The following is a 24,893-nucleotide window of genomic DNA, read 5'->3' on the forward strand; positions in this document are numbered from 1 at the left end:
GAACAGTACACAGGATTCCAGTTAAGGATTATGCTAATAGCTATTCCATGGTGACATGTCAGTGACCCAATTTCAGTCTTCCGTTGGGTGTTGATGAGAGTACAGACACACTCAGAGGCACATGGATTTGCCAACTTCCTGTGTGAAAAGACAAATGATTCTCTCTCTCTGAGGGATGGGAGCAGAATCACTTCTGATCACTTCTGAGGATCATACTCTTATTTCCTTGCCAAGGTTGTTGGGGAGGTGAGGTATGACTACGAGGGAACGCGTCTGTGATAACAAGCATGTTTATATCTTCCCATTGTGCTACTGATGGCGTTTTTCCAGAACCATTTTTGTAAATGGTGGTAAATTTCCAAAGCTGTCTCTCCACTGGCCTATTGAACTAATAATGTTAAATATTATAGTATAGTATTATTGTCTTTGGTGATGAAAAAAGAACTGAAGGAGCTGTGAGGATAATTCACTTCTAATCTTAGCTTTGCAAAAGAGTATATGTTATTTAAGGACATTGTTAAGCTTCTGGGCCTCAGTTACCTCATATCTAAAATAAAACAAGATATTCTAGATCTATCCTGTGAAATGGGAACCTAGCCATCATTTTTAATGGCATTGTTTTGTTTTGTGGGGTGTGGTTTTCCAAGTTCCAAACAATGGTATTCCCAGAAAACTTCTAGAACACCATGGTTGTAGGCTGGGAACTCCATGTGCATTGGACACACAGCCATGAATGAAGGCAAAGCCAAGCAGGGTGCCTGGTTCCATGGAGCTAGTCACGTGTGTGCATGTGTGTGTGCATATGCATGTGTGTGGGTATGTGTGTGCGTGTGTCTGTTAAAATAGTTTTCATTCAATGAAGTGGTAGTGATGCTAAATGCTAGGGCTAAAAGTGCCCTTACTTGGCAAAATACGAGTTTGACAACCACCTTATTGCTTCCGAAATATATTTTGAAATATCACTGGCCATAAAATCCCCCCGAACTGGAAACCACAGGTAACTGTGTGTGGAACGCTGTCAAATTGGAAAGCGGCGATACTGTGAACTTTCAGCGTGGGGTGAAATTGAGTAGGAATGCCAAAGAGTGGATCTTCCCTTTCCACCTGCAGAAGGCACAGAAGTACCCCCCACTCTCCCTTCTCTCTATTTTCCCATATAGGACAGTGGAGCAGGAAGGGGCTTCTGAGTTCCGTTTGAATCTCAGACCTTCCACTTAATAGCTGTGCAAATTTGAATGAGTTGTGTAGCTCTCTGCCATTCAGGTTCCTTATGAAATTATGCTAATTTACAGGGTTATTGGCATCATAAAGTGAGATAATTTACATAAAACACTTAGCACGGCACCAGAGCATAGCACATTGCCGGGAAGCACAAGTTGTAATTATTATTTCCTCTCAGGACAGAGTCAGTGATGCCTGGTCCCCTGCAGTGTGACCAGTGTCACACTCTTCTCCATCTCTCCTGATGGAGAGAGTGTGAGACAGGCTGGGCTGGGTGGAAGCAGACCAAGCCAGGGACAACCTCGGGAACACTGGGGGATGGTGACACATTGGTAGCAGTCTAGATGGGCAACCAATTTTGACTTGCCAACAAAGAACAGAGCATCTTGACAATTTGGCAGAATCTGGGGCCAAACTACTTTCACATCTTCCAAATGTACCCAGGGTAATCCTGTGGCGGATTCCAGGACCTGGGGCCTTGAGCTGAGTTCCAGAAATGAACCCATTTTTGGAAGAGGGGAGACAGAGGGATTGGGAAGGCGGCGAGGGAATACCAGGCCCTGTTGTTAGGACAGAGACTGAAAATGGGGAGTCTGTAGCTCAGTCCAGGTCGTAGATCTGAATGTTGGGTCTTTATTCAGACCACATGCTTTTTGTTTCTTTTTATTTTATAATTTTTTCACTTTTCATTCATATATATTATACAAAATTTACCATTTTAACCATTTGGGGCTATATATGTATATTTTTTTATAACAGTTTTTCTTTATTGTCAAACACTGGAAAGTAGGAGATTTCACATTAAAAAAAATCCAGCAGTGCTTGGGTGGCTCAGTTGGTTTAGCGTCTGACTCTTGATCTCAGCTCAGGTCTTGATCTCAGGGTCATGAGTTCAAGCCCCACATTGGGCTCCATGCTGGGTGTGGAGCCTATATTTAAAAAAAAAAAAAAAAAAAAAAAAAGTCCAGACATCTAGCTTCTGCTGAAAAAGTGGGGAATTTTTACAGGGAAGTAGTGGCTGGGACTTGGCAATTGTTGCCCCTACAAAAAGGGTATTCACTTTTCAGTGTGCACAGTCTCAAACCATTCATGTCACCTGCTCATGCTACTTGGTTAAACCTTGTATGCTTTCCAGTCTGCTGCCTCCTACCTGTGCAGCTAGGGAGTAAGTTAGGCACGTTACCAAGACAGTGATTCCAAACGTCAGATTCAAAGCCAGCTTGCAGAATAGAAGCACAGATGCAGGCCCAGAGAAGACTCAGCTCTGCCTGCTCACCTGTCAGTCACGCTCACTGTCTTGGAACGATTCTCCGTGGCCAGAAGTGGGTCCTGCTTTGTGGCTTTGCAGTTCTCTGCGCAGCTGGTGGTCACGGTCGGCCGGACTCCCTTGATTTCAGCCTCTGTGATGAAACTGTTGGCACTATAGGGCCCGGCTGCCTCCCTCTGTGGGTTTCTGAATGTTGTATTGAGCTTCTCCCTTATGGATTTCAATCTTGTGATTAGAGCGAGCGATCGATGCTTTACAATATGTAAACGTAAAGGTTTCTCCACCCCAGCATGGAGGTCAGGTAGTTTTTCTCGCCTACCCTTTATCTCTTTTGGGGACATCTAACTCCTAGAGAACGTTTCTGAGGGTAATGTTATTTCCAGAATTTACCTCCAGTCATCAGTCCTCGCTAAGTAAATGGAGTGCAAGGCGAGGGGTTCAGTATAACCAGAGCAGATACTTTGATCACAGGCTTGGATCTGTGTTGAGGTTCCAAGGCTTTCCATCTGGCTCTGGACTCTGAAAAACTGGTGAAACTTCTAACACAGATTTAACAGAGGGTCAGGCTTTTGAGATGTCTTTTAGAGGAAAGCATCAGACATAGTAGCAGAGGATGCTGTGGGGCGAGGGGGGCGGGCGAGGGGGCGGGCGCGGGGCTCGGGGGTAGTTCCCACATTCTGAAAGAGGGTCCACCCCTGGCAACGTGAGCATCTTCAGAGCTGAGGCCAAATGACAGTTAAAATAAGCAGTTAGTACATAGGCAAGAAGCCCTAAAAATGGATTGTTAATCCCGAAGAACTCTCCAACATGGCTCAGGAAGTAGAGCTCAGCATTTTCAAGGCAGCGGCATTTGCTTTACTGGCCTGAAGAGAAGCCACATCTTTTTCACTGTCGCTGTGGAACCGTGTTTTTTAGTCTACTTTCCTGTGCGTTAGCGCAGTTTCGTACATTCATGTGGCTTAAACCTGTTGAGGGATAATCTCGGGGAGGGGGAGGGAGGGGCAGGTGTATCTGGCCCGGACTACAATATGCATATTTTTGTTTTCTGCTTTAAAAGTCCTTGATAGGGTGCCTGGGTGGCTCAGTTGGTTAAGTGACTGCCTTTGGCCCGGGTCATGATCCCAGGGTCCTGGGATTGAGTCCTGCATCAGGCTCCCAGCTTCATGTGGAGTCTGATTTTCCTCTGACCTTCTCCCGTCTCATGCTCTCTTTCACTCTCTCTCAAATAAATAAATAAAATCTTAGAAAAAAAAAAAAGTCCTTGATAGACAGTCAGTCAGGATTGAGGGCCACCATCTTTTGATTCTGAGAAACAGAAAACCTCATTAAACAGAATGTCCTGCTCCATAAACTGTTTATCGAATGGGTGAGAACATGTTGAGGGTATGGGACAGGGGAAGGGAAATAGTGGTCTATTTTCCAAATATTTGAAAGTCAGTTTCTCTTTTTTATTAGGAACTAACTGCAAAAATACCCAACAGCGAGGATTTTTAGGCATAATCTGTTTTTAAGTTGATGTGTTTCACTCAGAAGTTGGTTGACTAGATCTTTCCGCCCTATAGTCTGTCGCTGAGCTAACCTGGTAGCAACCACCACAGGTGATAGAAAACACCTGGATGGAAATAACAGGTCTGCTTATTACTCCTCCTGAAACTCGAACCTAACTATAGCAGAACATTCTACGTGGTAGATTTAAAACCTCCCTGAGTAAACCTGAACAAGCAACCATTTTATTCTGTTCCAGTAGGGTAGGTGAGGGATTGAAAATTAAGAGACATGGACTCCACACTAAGCTCTTCCTCAAATCTCACCTCTCTGAGCGTCATGTATTTATTTATACAATGAAGGGATTGAATTGCGGCCGGTAGTTTTCAAACTGCTTTCCTCAGAGTTCCAGTGGTTCGGTGAAATCCCTTCAGGGAAAGGGAGGCAGAGTTTAAGAGTGGTGCTTGCCACACCACGAGCTTTGAGCGGAGACTTCACAGTTTCCTTCTTCCACACAATGCACTTGTGTGTAAAGCATCTGATTGAAGAAAAAAAAAAATGCTTCTGTGCCCATTAGATAAGAAATAATTAAAAACCCTCACTTACCTGGATATTTAAAGAAGCTGATTTTGGGGAGGGAGCACTTCTCAAATTTCGTTAAGTCTGCAAAGTAGGGAATGGGAATACTCCAGTATACTTTCGCATGGAAATGGCTCTTGGGTAGAAGCCATCTTAAATTTATTTATTTTGATAACAGCCATCTTACTTAGCTATTATACTAACTGCTTTAATTTCTTATCTTTGTGGCACCCTGACCCAATGCTTCTGGGAGTTGTCCATTGGCTGACTTGACCTGGTGATTTATTAATGGAATATTCAGTAAAGCCAAGAAAGTAATTCTTAGGATTTCACTTACATTTAAACATGTGCTTTTAATGGTCAGCTAGTCATTAAGGTAATATTCTTCTTTATTCAATCTTCCTTCGCCCCCAGCATTCTTTTTGTTTGTTTTGTTTTTGATTTTATTGTATTTTTTTCAGTCGGGGGAACGAATGTATTTCTAGGACAGTAAGAATAGACCGGAGTTGATTTCCTTTGCCAGAGCCATCTGGGAAAACTAGCCCCCTGGCTCCCATCCATTCCTCTCAAGTTTCCTTGGAGCTTGAGATTTTTATAGGTAAGAATCATGATTTCTTCTTTGTTTCACAAAGGCCTTTCCTTCATCTGTCGTTATGAAGGAATGAATACTTCCACACGAGAAGACCTTTAATCATGTGTACACACCTACTAACACACCCTTCAACCATTTGGGATTCTTTTGAACCAATAATCAACCAAAGCGGTGGCTTTCAGTTCTTACACTTCATAGGTGCCTTACGTATGCTGATTTTCTCACCCAAAGAATGGAGACTATTGAAATCAGTATATCTGAATTTTGTTGATCAAAATGTAACATTGATATCCAATATTTCTTTTTTATTTAAATTTGATTTAACTTATTATTTATTTACTTATTTATTTGAGAGAGCATATGTGTGTGAGTGGGGGTGGGGAGGGACAGAGGAGAGGGAGAGAGAGAATCTTAGGCTCATTCTACTGATGGTGTGGTTAAGAGGACTGAGGTCCTGAGGCGCCTGGGTGGCTCAGTGGGTTAAGTGTCCGACTCTGGATCTTGGGTTAGGTCATGATTTCACGATTGTGAGATCAAGCCCCACATCAGGCTCTGTGCTGAGTGTGGAATCTGCTTAATCTCTTTCCCTCTCTCTCTCTCCCTCTCTCTCTGCACCCCCTGAGGGTGCAGGTGCACCCTTTCCTCTTAAAAACAAAACAAAACAAGAGGACAGATATCCCAAAGGCTCCCATGGAATGAAGATGATAGATCAGTGATAGGCATTTGCTCTGTCAGAATGACACAGAGCAAGTACGCTGGAGTATATTAGTACCTTGTTAATTAGCCTGTTGAAATGCTACAAGTTGTAGCTGCTTTTCTTGAGCAGAACACACGTGAGGAGAACAGAAACATTGGATGACGCTGATGGGTAGTCAGTTTAATGGTGACAGATAATCAGTCCTAAAGTGACAGGATCATAAATTGGTCTTTCCATCCACTTCTAACTATGATATTCTTATTTGTTCATCATATTTTCCATCTGTTTTCTGTCTTTGGCGTGTATTACAGGTTACTAACTTATTATCTGTATTGGAACACATCTTATTAATTATGCCTTTGTGTCACATGCTACAGGTTTATTTATTAGCTATACTTAACACATCCCGTGTGCCAAACCAGCTACATAGTTTGCAGGATCTGGAACAAAATGAAAATGCAAGGCCCTTTGTTAAAAAATAGTTCAGAATTTCAATTATTAAGAATTTCAAGACACCAATGACAGAGCATTAAAGTAGGCGCTGGGCCCACCTGAGTATCGGGCTCTGTGTGCCTGCATAGAGTTTCACCTGCATAATATGAGCCAAAAGCTTTCTTATTGTTTATGCTTATTACTTCTAATGAGTTCCTCCATTACCATAGCATAATGAAATGGTCTCAAATAATTCAGCAAACTTACATAGCAGAATTCAAGTCTATATTACTATTGTTATTATTATTATTATATTATATTATTATAATATAGTAATATATTACTATATTAAGACAGTTTTCATGCCTTATAACCAGGGTGTTCTTTTTAAATACCACTTTGAACATGTCATCCCTATGTTCAAGGCCTTTAATAGTTACCCAGTAATTAACAAAGTTTACAAGCTTTTGCTTAACAAATCAGCTGTACAATTTGGATTCACACTCCGAAATCCAGCTTCTTTTCCAAATCATGAGTTACTGATGATGATGATGACCATAAGGTATGAGATGGACGATGCCATCTTCAATTAACCACCTTTATCTATTTCGCCCACCCCCATCCCCTGCCCCTCTGGCAACCACCAGTTTGTTCTCTATATTTAAGTGTCTGATTTTTTAAAAAGTCTGACTTTGTTTACCTCTTTTTTTCTTTTCTTTTTCCTTTAAAAATTCCTTATTCTTATTTCTCTTAAAGAGGAAATTTTTTTTATTAAAGAATAATCGAGGCTTGATTGGGATCTGAAATCTCTTCTGACTTTACCATGCACATTTGAGTTCACCTGTACCAATTGCTTCTCTTATCATTTTCATTGCATAAGAAAAAAATCTTTTCTATTAAACAAGAACAGTGTTCCTGACAATTCTTTCTTTTTGGAGTTAGCCTGTTAATATTGCTGTGCTATTGTGAGTGGTTAGAAGAATCACCACGGGTAATTTTAATAATGTTTTTTGAATAACATTTTTAAATTCTCCCTTAAAGGATGCCAATAGGAACCACTTGAGAAATTATTTTTTTTTTCTTGAGATTTGAAACTTTTTCAGTTGCTAAGGAAGTCAGCTCTGAAACGTTAGGGTTACATATGCTTTTGGTTGCCAAAGTTCTTTATCTCTTTCATGATTTATTGAATCTTTCCTATCTACACTGTACTGTTTTTACTAGTTACCTGGAGATGTTCTATTCTTCACCTTGGTTTTGTGAGCTTTTCAGGTGGCCCATTGGGCTCTAGCTCCTCTCTCTTCTAGAGAGTTGTGAAGGCATTTATGCCTCTCATACCATCCTCAAAATCCCAAGCATCCCCTCATTTAATCAGCCTGAGGTTCTGCCCAGATGCTTGATGGAAGAGTAATTAATGGTCATTGGAAAATGGGCCTAAAATATGCTAATATTCAGGGTTGCTCACAAGACTCTTGGCAATCAATCTTACCACCTTTCACAAATATCTGCTTATCCAGAATTTGAATAATCTCAAACTTGAAATAAACAGGGATTTTTAAAAAAGATTTTATTTATTTATTTGACAGAGATGACAAGTAGGCAGAGAGGCAGGCAGAGAGAGGAGGAAGCAGGCTCCCCGCCGAGCAGAGAGCCTGATGAGGGGCTCGATCCCAGGACCCTGGGATCATGACCCGAGCCGAAGACAGAGGCTTTAACCCACTGAGCCACCCAGGCGCCCCTAAACAGGGATTTTTTTTTGTGGTATACCATAAGATAATAATAATAAAAAGTAATGAGACAAAAGAAAGTTCTACAGTTTTCTTCTTGATAGATAAAATGTGGTTACCCTCTTCTTTTTAACTTCAGATACACTGAATCAGTTTTCCCACGTTGCCAGAATATCCTACCCTCCAACCATTTTTGATAAATAGCAATTTACCTAACTTGCATTCTTTAGAATGTCAGCTACTGGTGACAGCTAATTTTCACAACTTGTTATTAGACTATCCATAGATGTGTTATCTTTGAAAGGTGATTAAGAAGAGAAATTCACTAATTACCACTTACAATTATCTAGAAAATTCTTTTAAATATGTTTGACATAATACATTAACAGTGAAAGGAAAGCAAATGTGTACATGATAAGCACAGAATACAATTAATTTGAGAAATGTCCCTTTTTTGTTTAGGGGAATTGTCATCCAGATCTTGAGTAAGGTATGAAATCCGAAAGTAATCCTTTACCTTATCAGATTTATAATAGAATAATGAAGGCATTTATAAAAAAGATTTTTTTTTTTTATTTATAAGAGAGAGAAAACATGGGGGGAGGAGCAGAGGGAAAGGGAAAAGCAAGCTCCCTGCTGAATGGGGAGCCCAACCACATGGAGCTTGATTCCAGGGCCCCAAGATCATGACCTGAGCTGAAGGTAGATGCTTAACCAACTGAGCCACCCAGGTGCCCCATGAAGGCATTTTTGAGGATATTTTTATGTATATGACCAAGGAATGGCAAGTTTTGTATTACTTCAGGAGATTTAAATGAGCTTGTTGCTATAGAATAAAAGTGGTTAAGCCTTATTAAAATGCATATACTACAGTAAATGTTTGGAGAACATCATATTAGAATATCATGAAAAATTAAATGGGAGGAAGAAGGGGAATAGTTTTTTTTTTTTTTTTTTAAGATTTTATTTATCTATTTGACAGAGAGAGATCACAAGTAGGTAGAGAGGCAGGCAGAGAGAGGGGGGAAGCAGGTTCTCTGCTGAGCAGAGAGCCCTATGCGGGACTCGATCCCAGGACCCTGGGACCATGACCTGAGCCGAAGGCAGAGGCTCAACCCACTGAGCCACCCAGGTGCCCCGGGGAATAGTTTTACGTATTCAATATAATGTGTCTAGAATTTCTTTCTACAGTCTTGAAAATTAGAAATTTTAAGTGCACTTCTTTCAAATAGCTCTTAGTTATGCGTTAACAGTATACGTGCATGAATTTACATATATATGTGTATGTATATATATGTCTATGTTATTTCATATATACATACTGGGATATCTACATAGAGACATGACTCTCTGGATGAATTAGTGTTTCATTTTATGCATATACTATTATAGTGTTTCTTGACCAGTGCTTGGTCACAAGCATTAGGAAAGCTTAGAAGGATGCTATGCAAAAAAACAGTGAAATAGTACAACTTCAAGTCAACTGAGTAGAAAACCTAGTTCACTTACGAGCGTAGAAGCCTCTGTTGGTGACCTCACCTAAGTTCTGTTGCCAGTGCTCAGGACAGACCTCCAGATCCAAGTTTGCCATGTGGCAAGTAGTCAGGTTCACTAGGTAGTCTTGATTATTTGCAGAACTCGCTGAACTGCCATCATTTGAAATGTCTTGCCCACACATGGATCAAAAGGCAGAACACCCTGTTCCAACAGAAAACTAAGGCTCTTTTTTAGTACTCCTAAATATCACAACACAGCATTTTGAAAACATATTCCCTAGTACTGAGAAATATTTAGCATAGGGTAGAAACATGAACACACGGGTATTGTGCAGAATCTTTTTACCCAGTCTTCCAAAGCAGAATGGCCTCTCTCACTCTGAGGCAATGACTTGTAAATCCATCTGTTTACGGTATTCAGAATTTATTGCATGTGTTTGATTCAAATGAACGTGAGCGGAGCAAAATCAGCATGGTCTGTCTGCCAAGCCCTGTCAGTGGCCTGGTGAAGAGATGAATGTGAGTCTATCTAAGAATATGAGCTTGCACATGTGCTCCATGGTGGAAATATCTCCTTTGTTAGAAAAATTCCTACAAACTGATGCCTAGAATGCCTTTCTCTGCCCACTTGAATTCTGTCAGCTCTTCGGTTCAATTCTTCTCTGATCTATATCTTCAACAAGCTCTCAGGCCTCCAGTGTCCTCTCCCTTTCCACTTTAAAGCTGTCGAACACTGTTATGACAGTTTTATGGGCCTATATCTCATTTTTCTTAATGGTGTTTAAACTTCAGAAAGGAATCCACGTTTCTTTTATTTCTTTCAAAGCACTTAACACATTGCTAAGAATAAACACACTCGATACATGCTTAGAAAAAAATGCCTAAGTGTACCATGTCCTCCCTACTTTTATGTGTCCTTTTGCCAATCACAGGAGATAGATAATGATGTTATTCTGGGGAAACTGGGAGCCCTGAGCTGGAATCCCAGCCACGCTGGGACACTTACTCTTGGGGAAATCTTGGACCCAGATGTCATTAATCCTGTTTCTCGTCTCTGAGATGGGGATAACCATAGTTGCCACCTTGCTGGATTTTGTAGTGATTCCATGGGATGAGGGGCATCAGTAGTGCCAGTAGTTGGCAACCATTGAGCATATGTTAGCTGCCCGTCACATTTTACAGGTGAGAACGCTTAGTTCAGATCCATACGTCCCTTAACTCTCCCAAGAGCAGACAGCTCGTGTGTGACAGAGCCAAGATTCAAACCCATGTCTCATTGACAAGGCACAGATCATAGAATTGAATAGAATGTAGTCGTATTCAAGGGACAGAGATCCCTTTTTGCCTCTTACAACAGAGACACCCCAGCTGACCTGGGCTCTCTGGAGCAGCACAGTGCTGCTGGAGCAGGTGTCAGGCTAGAATTCACCCCTGCCTCCTCTCAGGCCGAGGCATAACTTGGTCTTCTGAAGCTGGACACCAGGGTCCTCACATTGGGTCTCAAATGTGTGTCTGAATCCTCTCCCACTTGTTTAGTGGCAAGAACCGTTCCCACTCTTTGCGCATCTCATCATCTGATGGACAATGGGCTGGCTTTCTGAGTGGTTTTGCCTGGAAATACCTTGTCTTTTCTCAACTTTGTAATTTGGAGACTCGGGTACTATTAGTACTATTGCTATTAATAACAGTTCCTATTTATAGTGCTCTTACTGTTTGCCATGGATACGTTACATGTGTTATGACTAAAGTACTGCATGCATTGTTTCCCGTAAAACACAGGACAACCCCATGACAGAGCTATTAGTATCTCCATTTCATAGATGACACAACTGAGCATCCAACCGTTACCACCACTGCCACCAGCATCTCCTTTAAAAAAAAAACAACAACAAAAAACAGGTGTTTTGAATTATCGCTTCCAGTATTAGGATGATTTTAAATAATGCTACCAGTCTAATTATGGAGTTCTATTATCTAAGAGGCCTGTAGTCCTTATTTCCAATCTCTGTGCATGAAAGTAGCTTCCAACCTCTGCAACTTCCTTTCAATTACTCAGTGCTATTTTAGGAACAGTAAAAGTTCTGACTTGGAGTCCATTTAAATTAGTCAATTTTTTTTTTTTTTTTTTTTTTTTTAAACAACAGTGTTTACTAAGAAAAGACTTCTCGCTCTTCTGATCCCTTTTATCGGGAAGGGCTCATGAGTACAAGTCTTGATTACAGTTGCCTTAAAGACCAGTTTCAAAATGTCTTTCCTTTACTTGAGCAATACATTGGTTGCCTAATCATACTATCCAATTGAAAGCAAGAGGAAAATAGAGTCAGTTTAACCTAACCCAAAGAAGGAACATGTTTCCTGGGATGAGAATGTGTCAAAGACAGCATAGCGTGTCCTGACTCCCCTGTGTCATCAGGGCTGTATCATGTGTTGTGGGTAAATTATCTATTTTGTAAGTTAGGCCAAAGTGTGCTCTTTCAGCTAACTGTGAAAGCACTCTCGAAAGCCCATGAAACCTTATTATTCTAATTACCAACACAAGGGGTTGATAAATGAATTATGAGGCCAGGTATTATTGCCATTAAATAGATCTCACTCAATTATTTATCCCTGGGTCTGGGGTTACAGAGCAGGGAGCTGTGTGTACTGTACAAGGGCTGGCTGGAGCTCCAAGACCTGGAGACCGGATTACAGACTTGGCGGGCAGCTTTTGTTGAATGCAATTCAAGGGAGTGACACACATTTTTCAGTTAGACATTTGGATGGTTTGAAGCCAATGGATATTCAAAGTTTATCCACAAAATCTTACTCATTTTATCTGCGCAAAAAAAAAACACACACACACACAAAAAACAAAAACCCTTTAAATTATCTAGATACCTACAAATGGGTAGGAAGATGAATTACCTTTAGGAAAAGCATAGACATTTTCTTGCTTTTTAGTTTTCAGAGGTTCTGCTCTTTTATTTTCTTGGATTCTGATATCTGTAATGGGCACATTAGTGTGATAAATATCTGTCAGTGCTCATCTCCATATCGGATAGTTTCTTTTTTTATCTTATTCCTAATAGCACAGTGAAAGGTGTTGTCTTCTGGTTAAGAAATCTGTTATTGGAGAGGATGGGATTAGGAGGTACTAGGTTTTTGTTGTTGTCCTCGTCGTTGTTTTTCTTGTTTCCTGAAATCATGCAACTCATCACAAAGGTTAGCCTGGAAAATTGTGTTAAGAGAAATCTCTTCTTGTGCAATGTCCCTTCTTAGTAGGCCAGCAAGCTGCAAAATATATACGTTATATCCCGAGAGCATCCTATAAGGAGGTTCAAGAATCTGTTCTTGCTAAAAAAAATTACTTTCTTCCCACCCCGTAACCCCTGGCTTTGTTTTAACATCACCTCCTAGACTTCTGATGAGTTGAGTCCTGTACTTACTTTGGCAAGAGTGGGCACTGGGGAACAGAAGGAGCTAGAATGACTCTTCAGGGATCTTTCTGGTATAAAACTTGGGGAAGGTTATTTGGAGAATTGAGGAGGTGGGTTAGGCATTAGGACAGAGAAGAAATTTCTACCTGAGACTACGTGGAGTTGAGCGAAGTCCAGATTTTTATCTGAAAATCAATGTCAGAATATGTATGTTGAGGGTGGGGTGGGTTAGTACTTGGGAGAGGCATAGGAAAGTATGCCTAGCATCAGGAAAACTTGTCAGTTGAAGAAACAAATGATAAAACCTTGTTTAGATTGCTCCCAAGGAAAACCATATTTATAATAACTGACAAAAACCTTATGAATGCCGTGTAAATAGGTTTCGATATTATTAGATGACTTTATGATTAATTTTGTGGTGATTGTAATTTGGTTATAACCCTGATTTGCCTTTCTCTCTTAAATCTTGCTAGTTTAATGATCCTATAATATAATCATCAGTTCACAAAATTAAAAATCTTGTCAGAAATAGGAAGTAGAATAGCTATACCTTTACACTTATGGCTGTTGAGAGCAGTCATGTTTTCTAACTGGCCACTCATCTAGAAAGTGATTAACTCTAAAAAAACAAACTGAGCATCTTTTAAATTATCTGCTAAGTACCCAGAGTAGCAGATATGCCCATAAAGTAGGCACTTTACATTTGAAAAACAAATTTTGATTTTACTACTAGGAAGAATGTTTGATTCTCTATTTACATGTGTTTATTAGAATGGAGTGATGTGATGATGCCCGTGTATACTTGGTTGTACGAATTTCAACATTTTTGATGCCAAATAATTGAATTATGGTCAGTTCCACTATAACACCATGTGTGGGATCCTAAAACCCACCACAATGTACAAAATAAGGCAATGAAAACCACAGGGCTCCTAGGAAAACTGGGGCCAGGGGAATAATACTCAGAAATGTCATCAATGACACAATGACAAAGATGGGTATAAAGTGGTGGCCAACAGTTTACACAAAATTTACATTATGCTTAAATTGTTCTGTAATGCATCAATCATGTTAAAACAGAATTTCCGTTCTGAACCAACTGTTCCAGGAAAACCCACTCTGTCATAATCCCTCCAACACTTCCACACTTTCGATCTCCCCTTCTTCTTACCACTGGGCGAGCAGGGAAGTCGTCGCTCACCCTCTAGTTTGTGTGTTGAGGAGTCTTGACCTGCTAAAGGCCACGAAGTAACTGGGGGAAACTGTGCAGATTATGCTCATGCGTGTGAGTCCTGGGCATGCATGGTTTCTTCTGAGGAACAGGAACCTCCTGAATGTGTGTACAGACGGGGTCAAAAGACAGGCAAGGTCACAGAGACAAATCACAGAAGATGGGTCAGAATTCAAGTTAGAGTCAAGTTTAGTTTAGTTCAACATTGTATAAATGTCTGTGAGGTAGCTGCCATGCTCACTCCTGCCATATCATTTCTAGAAAGTATTGTTAATGCTTAAATGGGATATGTTTTCTTGATTGCATGGATGGGGAAACCCAGCCATGAGAGCTCAGTTTGTATTTTTTGATATGGCTTCGTTAAACATTTTAGAATGTGTAGAATGTTTTAGAAACCATTTTCAAATTAATCTTCATAGCTCAGAGATGATGTCAAAAGTCAGGGCCAGTCTAGTAACCCTTCCCACTTCCAGGAGTCTGCTCTAGTAAGTTTTCTTTTCTTCTTTTTTATTTTCCTTTCTTTTCTTTTCTCTTCTTTTTTTCCCATTTTTTCATTTTTAAAAAAATATTTTATTTATTTATTTATTTTTTTTTTGAGAGAGAGAGGGAGAGAGAGATAGCACATGAAAGAGGGGAGGGTCAAAGAGAGAAGCAGACTCCTCTCCGAACCGGGAGCTAGACGCTGGGCTCTGTCCTGGGACTCTGGGATCATGTCCTGAGTCGAGGGCAGACACAACCAACTGAGCCCACCCAAGGGCCCCCTGTCCTATTAAGTTTCTGGGAAGACTCATGTAGAAGGGTACAATCCCAGCGTTTAGGAGGGACTTTGCTTCAGAGCATTAATTAATGTGGAAAATACAATTATCGTTTACTCCCATCTCTGTGTGTATCTCAAGTACGCCTCTCAGCTCCACTTCCAAAAGGTTTAGGTTTATTAAGCTCCTCCTCTGCTCAAAGTAGTGGTCGGTGCTGTGGGGGATACAGAAGGACAAGATCTTGTCCCTGCCATCAAGGAACTCACTGGGGGGTTCTGTTTGATGACCGAAGAGAATCTACTCCATTGCCCTTGTGTTTTTATGGCAGAATATGGGTGGGTGCAGAGACGCAGGTGGGTAAGGAGGCCCCACTGTGGAGTTACTGGCTAAGTCAGCAGGTGTGTGTTGGGTTCTGATCACTGGGCGTTATAAAATCACGAGTTTAGCACTGTCACTAAGGAACACCTTACCAAAAATAAAATCCTTCACTGACTTCATTTTTTCAAAATTTACTTTGTATGTTAATAAGCTTAATTATAGTCCTATGTTGAAGGGTCTTTGTAAAATCACACATTCCAGGGACCATTGAACTGACAACGTTGCAGCTGTGGAAAGGCAGTCCAGATTTGGTTCTTCTGGACGATGCCCTCTACAGCCCCTAAAAGGTCAAGACAATCCTGGGCCACCTCTGTTCATAAAATTCTTTTCTCATGTCAAACACACCACAATAGCAAAATCAACCAAAGTTACGAAACTGCAGTACATTTAACATTAACCATTTTGCCGAGTTCCTGGTTTTCTACACACACACACACACACACACACACACACACACACACACACACTAATGTGACTGCTATAAATGTGTAACTATTTGGGAATAATGTTAAGGTTTATATTTGAGGCTCTTCTGGATTGTGAAGCTCAAAGTATTCCTTTCCTTTCACTTCTACCCTCAACCCCACTTGCTGATTGCTCTGTTTCAAGTCATAACTGGTTTTATGAGATTAAACACCAGGTCTGTAAAGTGTGTTCTATGTCAGTTTGTCCTAAACTCTTTGACTTGTTTTTTTTTTTTTTAAGAGTTTTAAAATAAACATTCTGACTGCCAGAATCTGAAGTCAACTTTGGATTCAATTTTATATGTGGTAGAAATGAAAAGAACTAGCATTCTCTATTTTGACACTTAGCATAAATTCCTTGCTTTTTCATGACTCCAGCTGATTAATAATAATAAGTGAGCCTAAAATATCTTATTCTTCCTGGCCAGAATTAAAAAGCTTAAACATCTATTACAAGCTCTGTGCTTGAAATAGAGCTTAAATTAATGTGCTAAGGTTCTAAAAGAAATAAGGCTGCAAACCTAATAAAATGAAATGTCCATTACCTCTCTTCCATGATTCTCAACTATCCCTCCTTTACCCTTACTTTGTTTTATTTTCTCAGGGAAGCAAAAAAATTTGTGAGTGAAAATGAAGGAGCCCTTGGGAAAGGGAAAGGAAAGCGGTGGTTTGCATTTAAGATGATGATGGCCAAGGTAAGCATTATCACAAGTCAGTTTAGTTGATGCCATGCATTCTCAGTGGCAGCCATATTGATTCCAAGAGGGAGAAAATTGGTTCTGTTATGGGAGAGGGAAAATGTCTTACATTTTCTATGTACGAAGCTTGTACACACATAAAGTAAATACATAGTATATCTATGGTAATAAAATTTGGGGCAGGATGTGATTCAGAAAACAAATAAAAAAGCTCCAAAATACTACTTAAAGGAGTTAAAATGAAAAGTAAGCTGAGAAACATTGATTTATGGCAGAAGACTTACTTGTGTGATTTTCTCATCCCTAAATGGCAAAGACTGTGCCCCTTTGATTTTTATTCCCTGGTAGTGAAGGGATTCTGGGTGAAAGTTTCTTTCTCAAATGTCTACAAGTTTTAGGCCATATAGCTCTTCTCTATAAGGAACATCAACTACAAATTGAATAGAACACGAGAAAAAAAGTAAGTGATATACCAATATCAACAGATTCTTGGAAAAGATAGATAAGAAACTAACATTTATTTAGTATATACTATATGCAAAGCACTGAACTGAATCCTTCAATTAAGTTATCATATTTAATTCTCAAGGCAAAGTAGGTATGCAGGCATTATTTCCCCCTTTACAATTGTTACCCCACTTGTAAGCTAAATGCATTTCCATACAATGGGGTTTTGTGAATAAAATTCATAAATCTTAAATAGGAAATAGAGATAGAAAGATTTATGATACATGTCAGGGATTAATTTTGCCTGTTCTTATTTAAATGAATAGAATCATATAATACTTATACTTTTGTTTCTGCCTTCTTTGATGCAGTGTGATATTCATAAGATACATTCATGTTGTGGCCACTCTAGTTCATTTTTATCAGTGTGTTGTATTCCATCATATGAAGGCACCACAATTTGTTCACCCAGTCTCTCATAGATGGGCATTTGGGTTGTCTCTAGTTGGGGCAATCTTTTGAACTTCAGGATTGTCTCATACTGTTATTTGGGGCCTACATGCCTGTCCATCTCACATGTTATCTCAGGATAATGCACACTTACGTGAAGTTATGCACCCCATTCCCATTCTTCCATGTGGTCCTTGTGGTCCTCTTGACCATGGATGACCCGACATTGTGGAATAAAATGGAATGAGGGTCTTTTATAAAAACTGTGAATCTTTTTCTTCCTCCCTTTTCTGTGATACCATGCCTTTCCATTTAATTAGCTGCTCTACTTGTACCAGAATAAAAATTGTCCTATGTCCTAACACTTACATCGTGTGTTGAAGTCTCATTTATGTTCCGCTTACTCTAGTAGACCCAGCAGCCCTTCAAGGCAGGAGCTGTGTTTTACTTATATTTTATCAATTTCTTCATGCAATGAATGAGTATTTAATTAAACACATACAATTTGCTGATCGCCTAATACCAGGTGCGAACTCAGTCCCTGCTCCCTTATTGTTGAGCAGAATACACAGATCTGTCTCAGCCTATTTGCTATAAAACAGGGGATGCATCAAAGTTGTTTTAATTGAATTGGTGTGGGGGTGGGTGAGGATCAGGCAGGCAAGTAAAACGCACTGTTTTCCCTTTTTACAAAAAGCCTTATGTGGCACCAGAGAAATCTTTCCAAGCTCATTGTCTTGTGATATTTTGGGTTGGGGGCGAAGGATAAACCTCTTGGCAAACAAGAGGCTGGGTTTTACTGTTGTATTTGGCTTTCTTTTCAGAAATGGGCAAAATTTCTTCGTGATTTTGAAAACTTCAAAGCTGCCTGCGTCCCTTGGGAAAATAAAATCAAGGCGATTGAAAGTAAGTGCTCATGAGATCTCATTAGATGGGAAGGTTGTTTCATAAACTTACCAGATGCCTTTCTCAGTTTCTATACTATTGGGAAGGTTAAAAACAAGAAAACAAACAAACAAAAATAACCATTTTGTATATTTTCTTTGTTTACTGTGAAAATTTGCAAGCACTTACCAGTCACAGCGTTGGAGACCCTGCTCTCCTTTTTTATGTAGACCAAAATTTTCTCATTCTGACCTTTTCTCTTCTGTACAGGGAGGTCTATTGTGTCCAATGACACTGAGTCATATATATCACCAGGAAGGCAGCAATTTTATATTGGCAATGAATATGACATTGAAAATATATATTCTTGTGAGAGACAATAATCAAAATGAACGATGTCTAAAAAGAATGAAGAAATCTTAAAGCCTCCTTTTCAGATCTGAAGTAGAATAAGTAATCATCATCCAGGAACTTGCTATGTGAATGTCATATTGTGCCTTCATTTGATACAGTATTTCTAGGGTACAGAATATACTCCATCAAAAGCCTATTTAGAACAGTGCTCTAGGCTTAGAATAAGGCAAGTAAAAATGTTAAAATAATTGTAAATGTAATAAATTTTTAAACCTATAAAGAAAAAAATAAAATACAAAAAGAATATAATAAGAGTAAAGAATATAAAGAAAAAGGGATAATATCTCAAACAGTTCTGAGCATAATCTTGCCATATTTTGGTTTCTAAGAGTTTTGACTAGGATGTGATTTTCCTCCCTGACTTTTCAGATCAGGAGGCAGGTTTTCCTGCTGGTTAAATGTGGCATTGCATAATTAAAATGGAGGCTCCGTAGGGAGATAACACAGTTGATGGATATTTCATGGACATGATTGGGCATGTTTTAGGAGTGCCTATCCTCAGTCTTCTGTCTCTCATTATCAGGTGGCAATGAATTAAAAATGCATCAGCTAATTAATTGCACTTCCTCCCACAGATTGCTGTTGTGCCCCATCATTGCTTTATTTTCCTCCTTAACACTTGCTATCTAAAATACTGTATATTTAATTTAGTTTTTAAATGTAATTTCATTTCATTTTATTTTATGTTTACTTCTTCTGGTAGACTACAAAAGCAGAGGTTTGGTTTGGTTTGGATCACCAGACCTAAAATTTGCTTGACTTTCATAAATATGCATTGAATAAAATTAAATAGTAGATGTCCTTCAAATGTTTGCCATTCTAGGAAATGCGAAAAAGAATTTAGACCCACCAGGGAAGAACAGACACTGTGGAATGCTTAAGTTTCAAGCGTGCAGCTCAAATGTGGTACCTTGAGAGGCATTGAGAAGCGGAAAGCCATTTGGAACATTAAGGTCTTGATACAATTTGTGTGGAAAGAACTCTGGATTTGGTTCTTTGCTTTGCTGTTCAACTCTGAGGCAGTCATTTAATCCCTCTGGGCCTCGGTCTATTCATCTATGAGATGATAGGGTTGAATCTTGATAGTCATGGGATGTAGCCCAAGAAATTTGTAGTAATGAGAATTAAAATATGTATATTTGCAGATTATTTATTTGGAAGGTCCACTGTCTAGCTTGTCTCAATAATATTGTCCTGCCCACCTGTGTTGCAGCGGCTTATCTTGAGTGGGATAGAAACCAATGGACTTATTTTTCTTGCCAGGAAGCTCACACAGGAATGAGTGACAGTATGACCACCATCCAGCATGTGTGTTACTGAGGGAAAGACAGATCGAGAGCCATTCAGTTATACTTTGAGTTATCTTCCTTCCTCCACTCTTCCTCCAGGAAATTTGGAACAGTCAGCTGGATAACTCCAGCAGAGGCGGATTATTTTCTCTTCTGTATGCAATTTTGGGTTTGATAAGGTTGTCCTGATTTCTCCACCTTTGTGGAGAAAGTGCTTTGCCTCACTGTGAAGAATTGATCCTTATTTTCTATTCCACCAACAACGGCCACAACGACCCCTCTTCACATGTCACCTAGATACCCTACAAACACTTCATATAATCTCGAACATGCCTGCAGTGTGCCCATTATGCTTCCTATTTTCAAGTCGCAGTTAAATCAAGGTCCCAGAATTAGTTACCAGAGGAGCTGAGAAGTCAGGAAGTCTCTCTGAGTCCACAGCTTGTGGTTTTTCTCAATGGGGCTTACTCGTTTGTTACTTGAAGGAAGATTTTATAAACTTTTCCTTCTGCCTCAGGATGAGCAGTTAGAGATTTTCTTGATCATTATCTTATTTGGGGAATTGTGTCCCATTTTCTCATGTGTTTATTTTGAATGAGTTATTTGTTTAATTATGTACTTAAGTTTCTCTAAGATGCTTAATGCATTATGATCTTAATGGTAATCATCAGTACATCATATGCTTTTGGGCTATCGTAGTAGTTGACAAGTGGGAAGCCTCTCTAAGAGTGTATTAGTAAAGTCATTGGGTTGATTGGGTTGTACCAGCCATCTCATAGAAAGTACCCTACGGAAGATGGGGAGGCAGGTATCTGTGATGGTCTTTGAAACTTAAGTAAATGGAAATTGGGAAAGAAATGGGGCATGCCGTCAGTTTTCTAAAGGTTGAGGTCCTTTTGCCCCTGATTGGCTCTATAATATGGATAATCCTTTTATATTTGGGGCCCTCTGTTTCTACGTTTGGAGCTTCCCCCAAATTTGGGGTTTAATTGGTTCCTATGCAAGGCAATTTCCAACCTAACATTCTATGATTTATAAGTTACAATCAGCTTGAGATTTATATGTAAGCAGATGAAGTTCTTTATACTTTTGAGTGATAAATAATTGAAACGGTTAAATGAAAAAGAGACTTACAGCGACAGAGGCCTGCATAATTTACCTTCTCCACTAGTTCTTCTTAGAAAAAAGTAGATTAAATATGTACCCTATTTATAAAATACATATTTCATATTGTAAAATAACACCAATACTTTTCTCTTACAGAAATGACCATTTAATCCTACAGAAGGTTCAGAAATATTATTATATTCCTTTTGAAAGTCAGAATAATCTAACATAATACCTCATTTAATCTTCAAAATAAACTTGACTGATTAATTGAGCAAATATTCACGGAGTACCTGCCCTTATTCAGCCTGTTTCCAGGCACTGGGCATGCAGTGCTGAAAAGGACAGTCAAGGCTCGATCTTACATCCAGTTATGTTAATATGCATGTGGGTGGGGAAGACAGGTCATAAAGTAGAAGCAATTAAATCATGAAGAAATTCCAGATTGTGGTCAGAGGCATGTTTAAAACAGGAGCAGCTAAGTTCCATTCCAAAGTCTTTCTAATCCATTTGCCCTCATTCTCTGCTCAATCTCTAGATAATACTAAACAAGTATTTTTTTAAGTGTGGTTTTAAGAGAGTCCCAAATAACCAGCCTTCTCTGAGTTTTCATAAAACTCTAATAATTGGCAGAATGGAGAGGGGAACTTAGGTCTAAAACTCATGCTTGATCATATCTTGATTCCAGTAAGGCCTGGATTCCTTTGTGAGTGTGGACTAGATAGTTACTTAAGGACCCCAGGTGGTTTTTTGTTTTTGTTTTTGTTTTTGTTTTTCACATCAAAAATAGATTTGATCATTCCTGCCACAAAGGGATGCTGTGAAATTCTACATCACGTGGGGCTGCCGTTGAATTTTACCGCCACGTTGGCCTTGTGAAGAGGCCATGCTAAGAACCCCAGGATTACCCACAAGGATACACCATATTAACTACACTGTATTACGTATTTTGCTGAAAAAGCTGTGTATTTGTACTCGCAGGAAATATAGTCTATATCCATTGTGACTCCAGAATTATTATCAAAACCATGGATTAAATCATGGAATGTCCTTCAATCTGGAGATTACAAGTCTTTCTCAGAAGTGAAATCTACTTCTTCCTAATAGTCAAGTATGGCATTAAAATGAGATGTGAGTGACCTATTTTTCAGACTGGAAAGATCTGTAGATAGACAACCCTAAGAACAGAGTTTCTTTAAGTTTCATGTCTTTATGTTTCCCTACTGGCCTCAGAGCTGCAGAAAATGGAAATCAAATTTGCCACATTTAATTCCCCTAGACCAGTTCGAAAGAAACTATGCTTCATGTCCTAGCCTAATGAGATGGTATTTATACTGTGTTCATACAGCAGGTGATTAAATTGGTCTTTTTTTTTCCCCATTTAGAAATGCTCATATTTGTCTGCCTGTCTTATTACCCATCTGTTCAAGAGGAAATTATACATGATGACAGACTATAAATTACTTTGCCTTAATAATAAATAACCAAAGGGAGAGGTGAAACTTTAACCTTAGTTTAAAAGAAATGCAAGGAAATTCAGCAACAAGAATATTGCATAAGCTTAAAAGGCATCACTTGAATATGTACCAAGGACTCTGTTTTACTATATTAATAATTCATTATGGAAACAGAATTTATTAGTCAGATTAAAGAAAAAAAGAACTTGTCATTTCTGGGCACCGTTCCAATTTATGAATGTGAATGGCCTTAGCTGATTGGTGGAAATTGCCTATGTTTTTTCAGACATATACATTCATGGCTTATTTACTCCATATATTCTAGTTTTTTTTGATTTTTTTTTTTTATAGTGCTATCACAATTCTACTTGAGTAGCAGTATACCACTGTGGTTAAGAGAGATCTGGATTTGGATTCGAACACCTACAGATCAAGGCTGCCTAGTTTAGAGCCCTGGCTCCATCATTGACTACCTGCCACTGTGTAACTCCCTATGTAACCCTGGTTCCATCATTTATTAGCTGTGTGACCCATGGGCCTAAGTCTCTGTAAAGTGAGAGTATAGGAGTTCTCTTCTTGCAGGAATTCCATCATGACTAAAGGAATTAATACACAAGATCAAAATAGGTACTGAAATAAAATTCATTAAATGTTAGCTATTGCTGTCATTAATCAAGTCTTGGTTCAGTCAAATGCTGTGTTTAGGTTTTTGGTTCCCCATCCACACAGTGGGACTAATAACACTTAACCTTATCGGGTTCTAGAAGCAATAAAATGAGCTGACGAAGTTTACAGTAATTGAAGTTTATGCATAATTAACCAGCAATGTGTGTCAGCTGTTACTACTAGTACTACTACTACTACTACTATTACTACTGCTACTGCCCATTCCTGTTCTTTTTTTTTTTTTTTAAGATGTATTTATTTATTTATTTGGAAGACAGAGATCACAAGTAGGCAGAGAGGCAGGCAGAGAGAGAGGAGGAAGCAGGCTCCCCACTGAGCAGGGAGCCCGATGCGGGGCTCAATCCCAGGACCCTGGAATCATGACCTGAGCCGAAGGCAGAGGCTTTAACCCACTGGGCCACCCAGGCGCCCCCCCATTCCTGTTCTTTACAAGAGTAAAACTATTTAATCTAGGAGACTAAGCACATGGAATGACTATTGTTTTTAATTATGATTTCTTAGCTACACTTCAGGAAGGTTTCTCTTTTCAGTCAATGCCAGATTTAGCCACCTACCTCTGATCAGACAGAACCACTAGGATAAATGGATATGAAGAGGGAAGATTTCTCCTTTTTTATTTTTGTGTTGAGACAGGGAAAGGTCCTGTGGAGCTTAGATGCCAACCGGTTGACTTGTGTTCTTTCCTTTACAATCTTTCTTTTGTTACTGATGTCTGCCCTCTGCCATTGGTAGGTGTTCTATAGAAGGAACAATATCTTCTGGATTTCTTAGTCTCTTTGACCTGTGTCTGGGTCATTTGTACAATCACTGCTTTTAATGAAATCTGTTTTTCTGAAATTCATTTCCTTTAGACTTAGGATTGTGTAAAAAATAAATAAATAAGGAAAGGGGGCTGCTTAATGGTTACTTCTCTACTTCCAATAAAATAGTTGTGAAACAATGGAGCTTGAAAGCTTTGGAGTCTAAAGTATATTTCATCCATAATGAATATAGATTATATATGGGGGAGGGGATACTTTCGGAAGCATTATAATTTGCTTCTCTTTTTTGCCTCTAGGTATATTTGTACTCTGTATTCAATTTAAGAAATTCATTTGCTAGGGTTGTGCATGGAGGCTGAGAGAAGGTGGGTGGTGGGTGCTAATGAGAAGAGCAAAACTTTAAGAAGGAAGGTAGGGGAAGGAAGGAGGGAGGGAAAGATGGAGGGGGGGGGAGGGGGGAAGAGGAAAGGATGAGTCAGCACCCTGTGCTTGGGACTCTATACCAGAAGATCTGGGTGTTTCAGGAAAAACTTGCTCCAGATACCTAGAGGCCAAGTTCCTTCTTCAGTTAATGAGTAACTGTAATGACTAGCAAGCAGGAAGTCTACTGCCTTCAATAAAACATGACACGTGAACCTGGCTGTGGCGGGGCTTGGGCAGTTGTTACCAGAGAACATAGATAACAGCCCTGAGATGATCTGAAATCACTGGGAGCCAGGGATGATCAGATGTCCTGGGAAGGGCAGATCTGCGCAGCCTTTCTGCAGATGGACCTGTGCATCTGGTTACAGCTCCTGTGGGCGTGTTTATCAAAACCACACGCTTTTAGAAATCCAGTAGAACTCTGCCGCTCTCTACAAAGGGAAATGGATCCAAACATTCAGACTAGAAAATAATTGATTTTTTTAAAATGTCCATTTACATGCTGACTTTTTTTTTTTTTTTTTTAAGTTCCTATAAA

General features: G+C 39.4%; 1 protein-coding gene across 1 annotated transcript in view; it reads left to right on the plus strand.

Annotated features, from left to right (window-relative positions):
- TMC1 (transmembrane channel like 1) overlaps window positions 1-24,893 on the plus strand; it is a 206,495-nt gene that overhangs the window by 115,344 nt on the left and 66,258 nt on the right. Inside the window, exons 10-11 of the mRNA XM_080820083.1 lie at window positions 16,342-16,432; window positions 18,157-18,238. Of these exons, the coding sequence (XP_080676209.1) occupies window positions 16,342-16,432; window positions 18,157-18,238 (173 nt within the window). The remainder of the gene's footprint in view (window positions 1-16,341; window positions 16,433-18,156; window positions 18,239-24,893) is intronic.

This window comes from Martes martes (assembly GCF_963455335.1).
Source record: "Martes martes genome assembly, chromosome: 12".
Taxonomy (NCBI): domain Eukaryota; kingdom Metazoa; phylum Chordata; class Mammalia; order Carnivora; family Mustelidae; genus Martes; species Martes martes.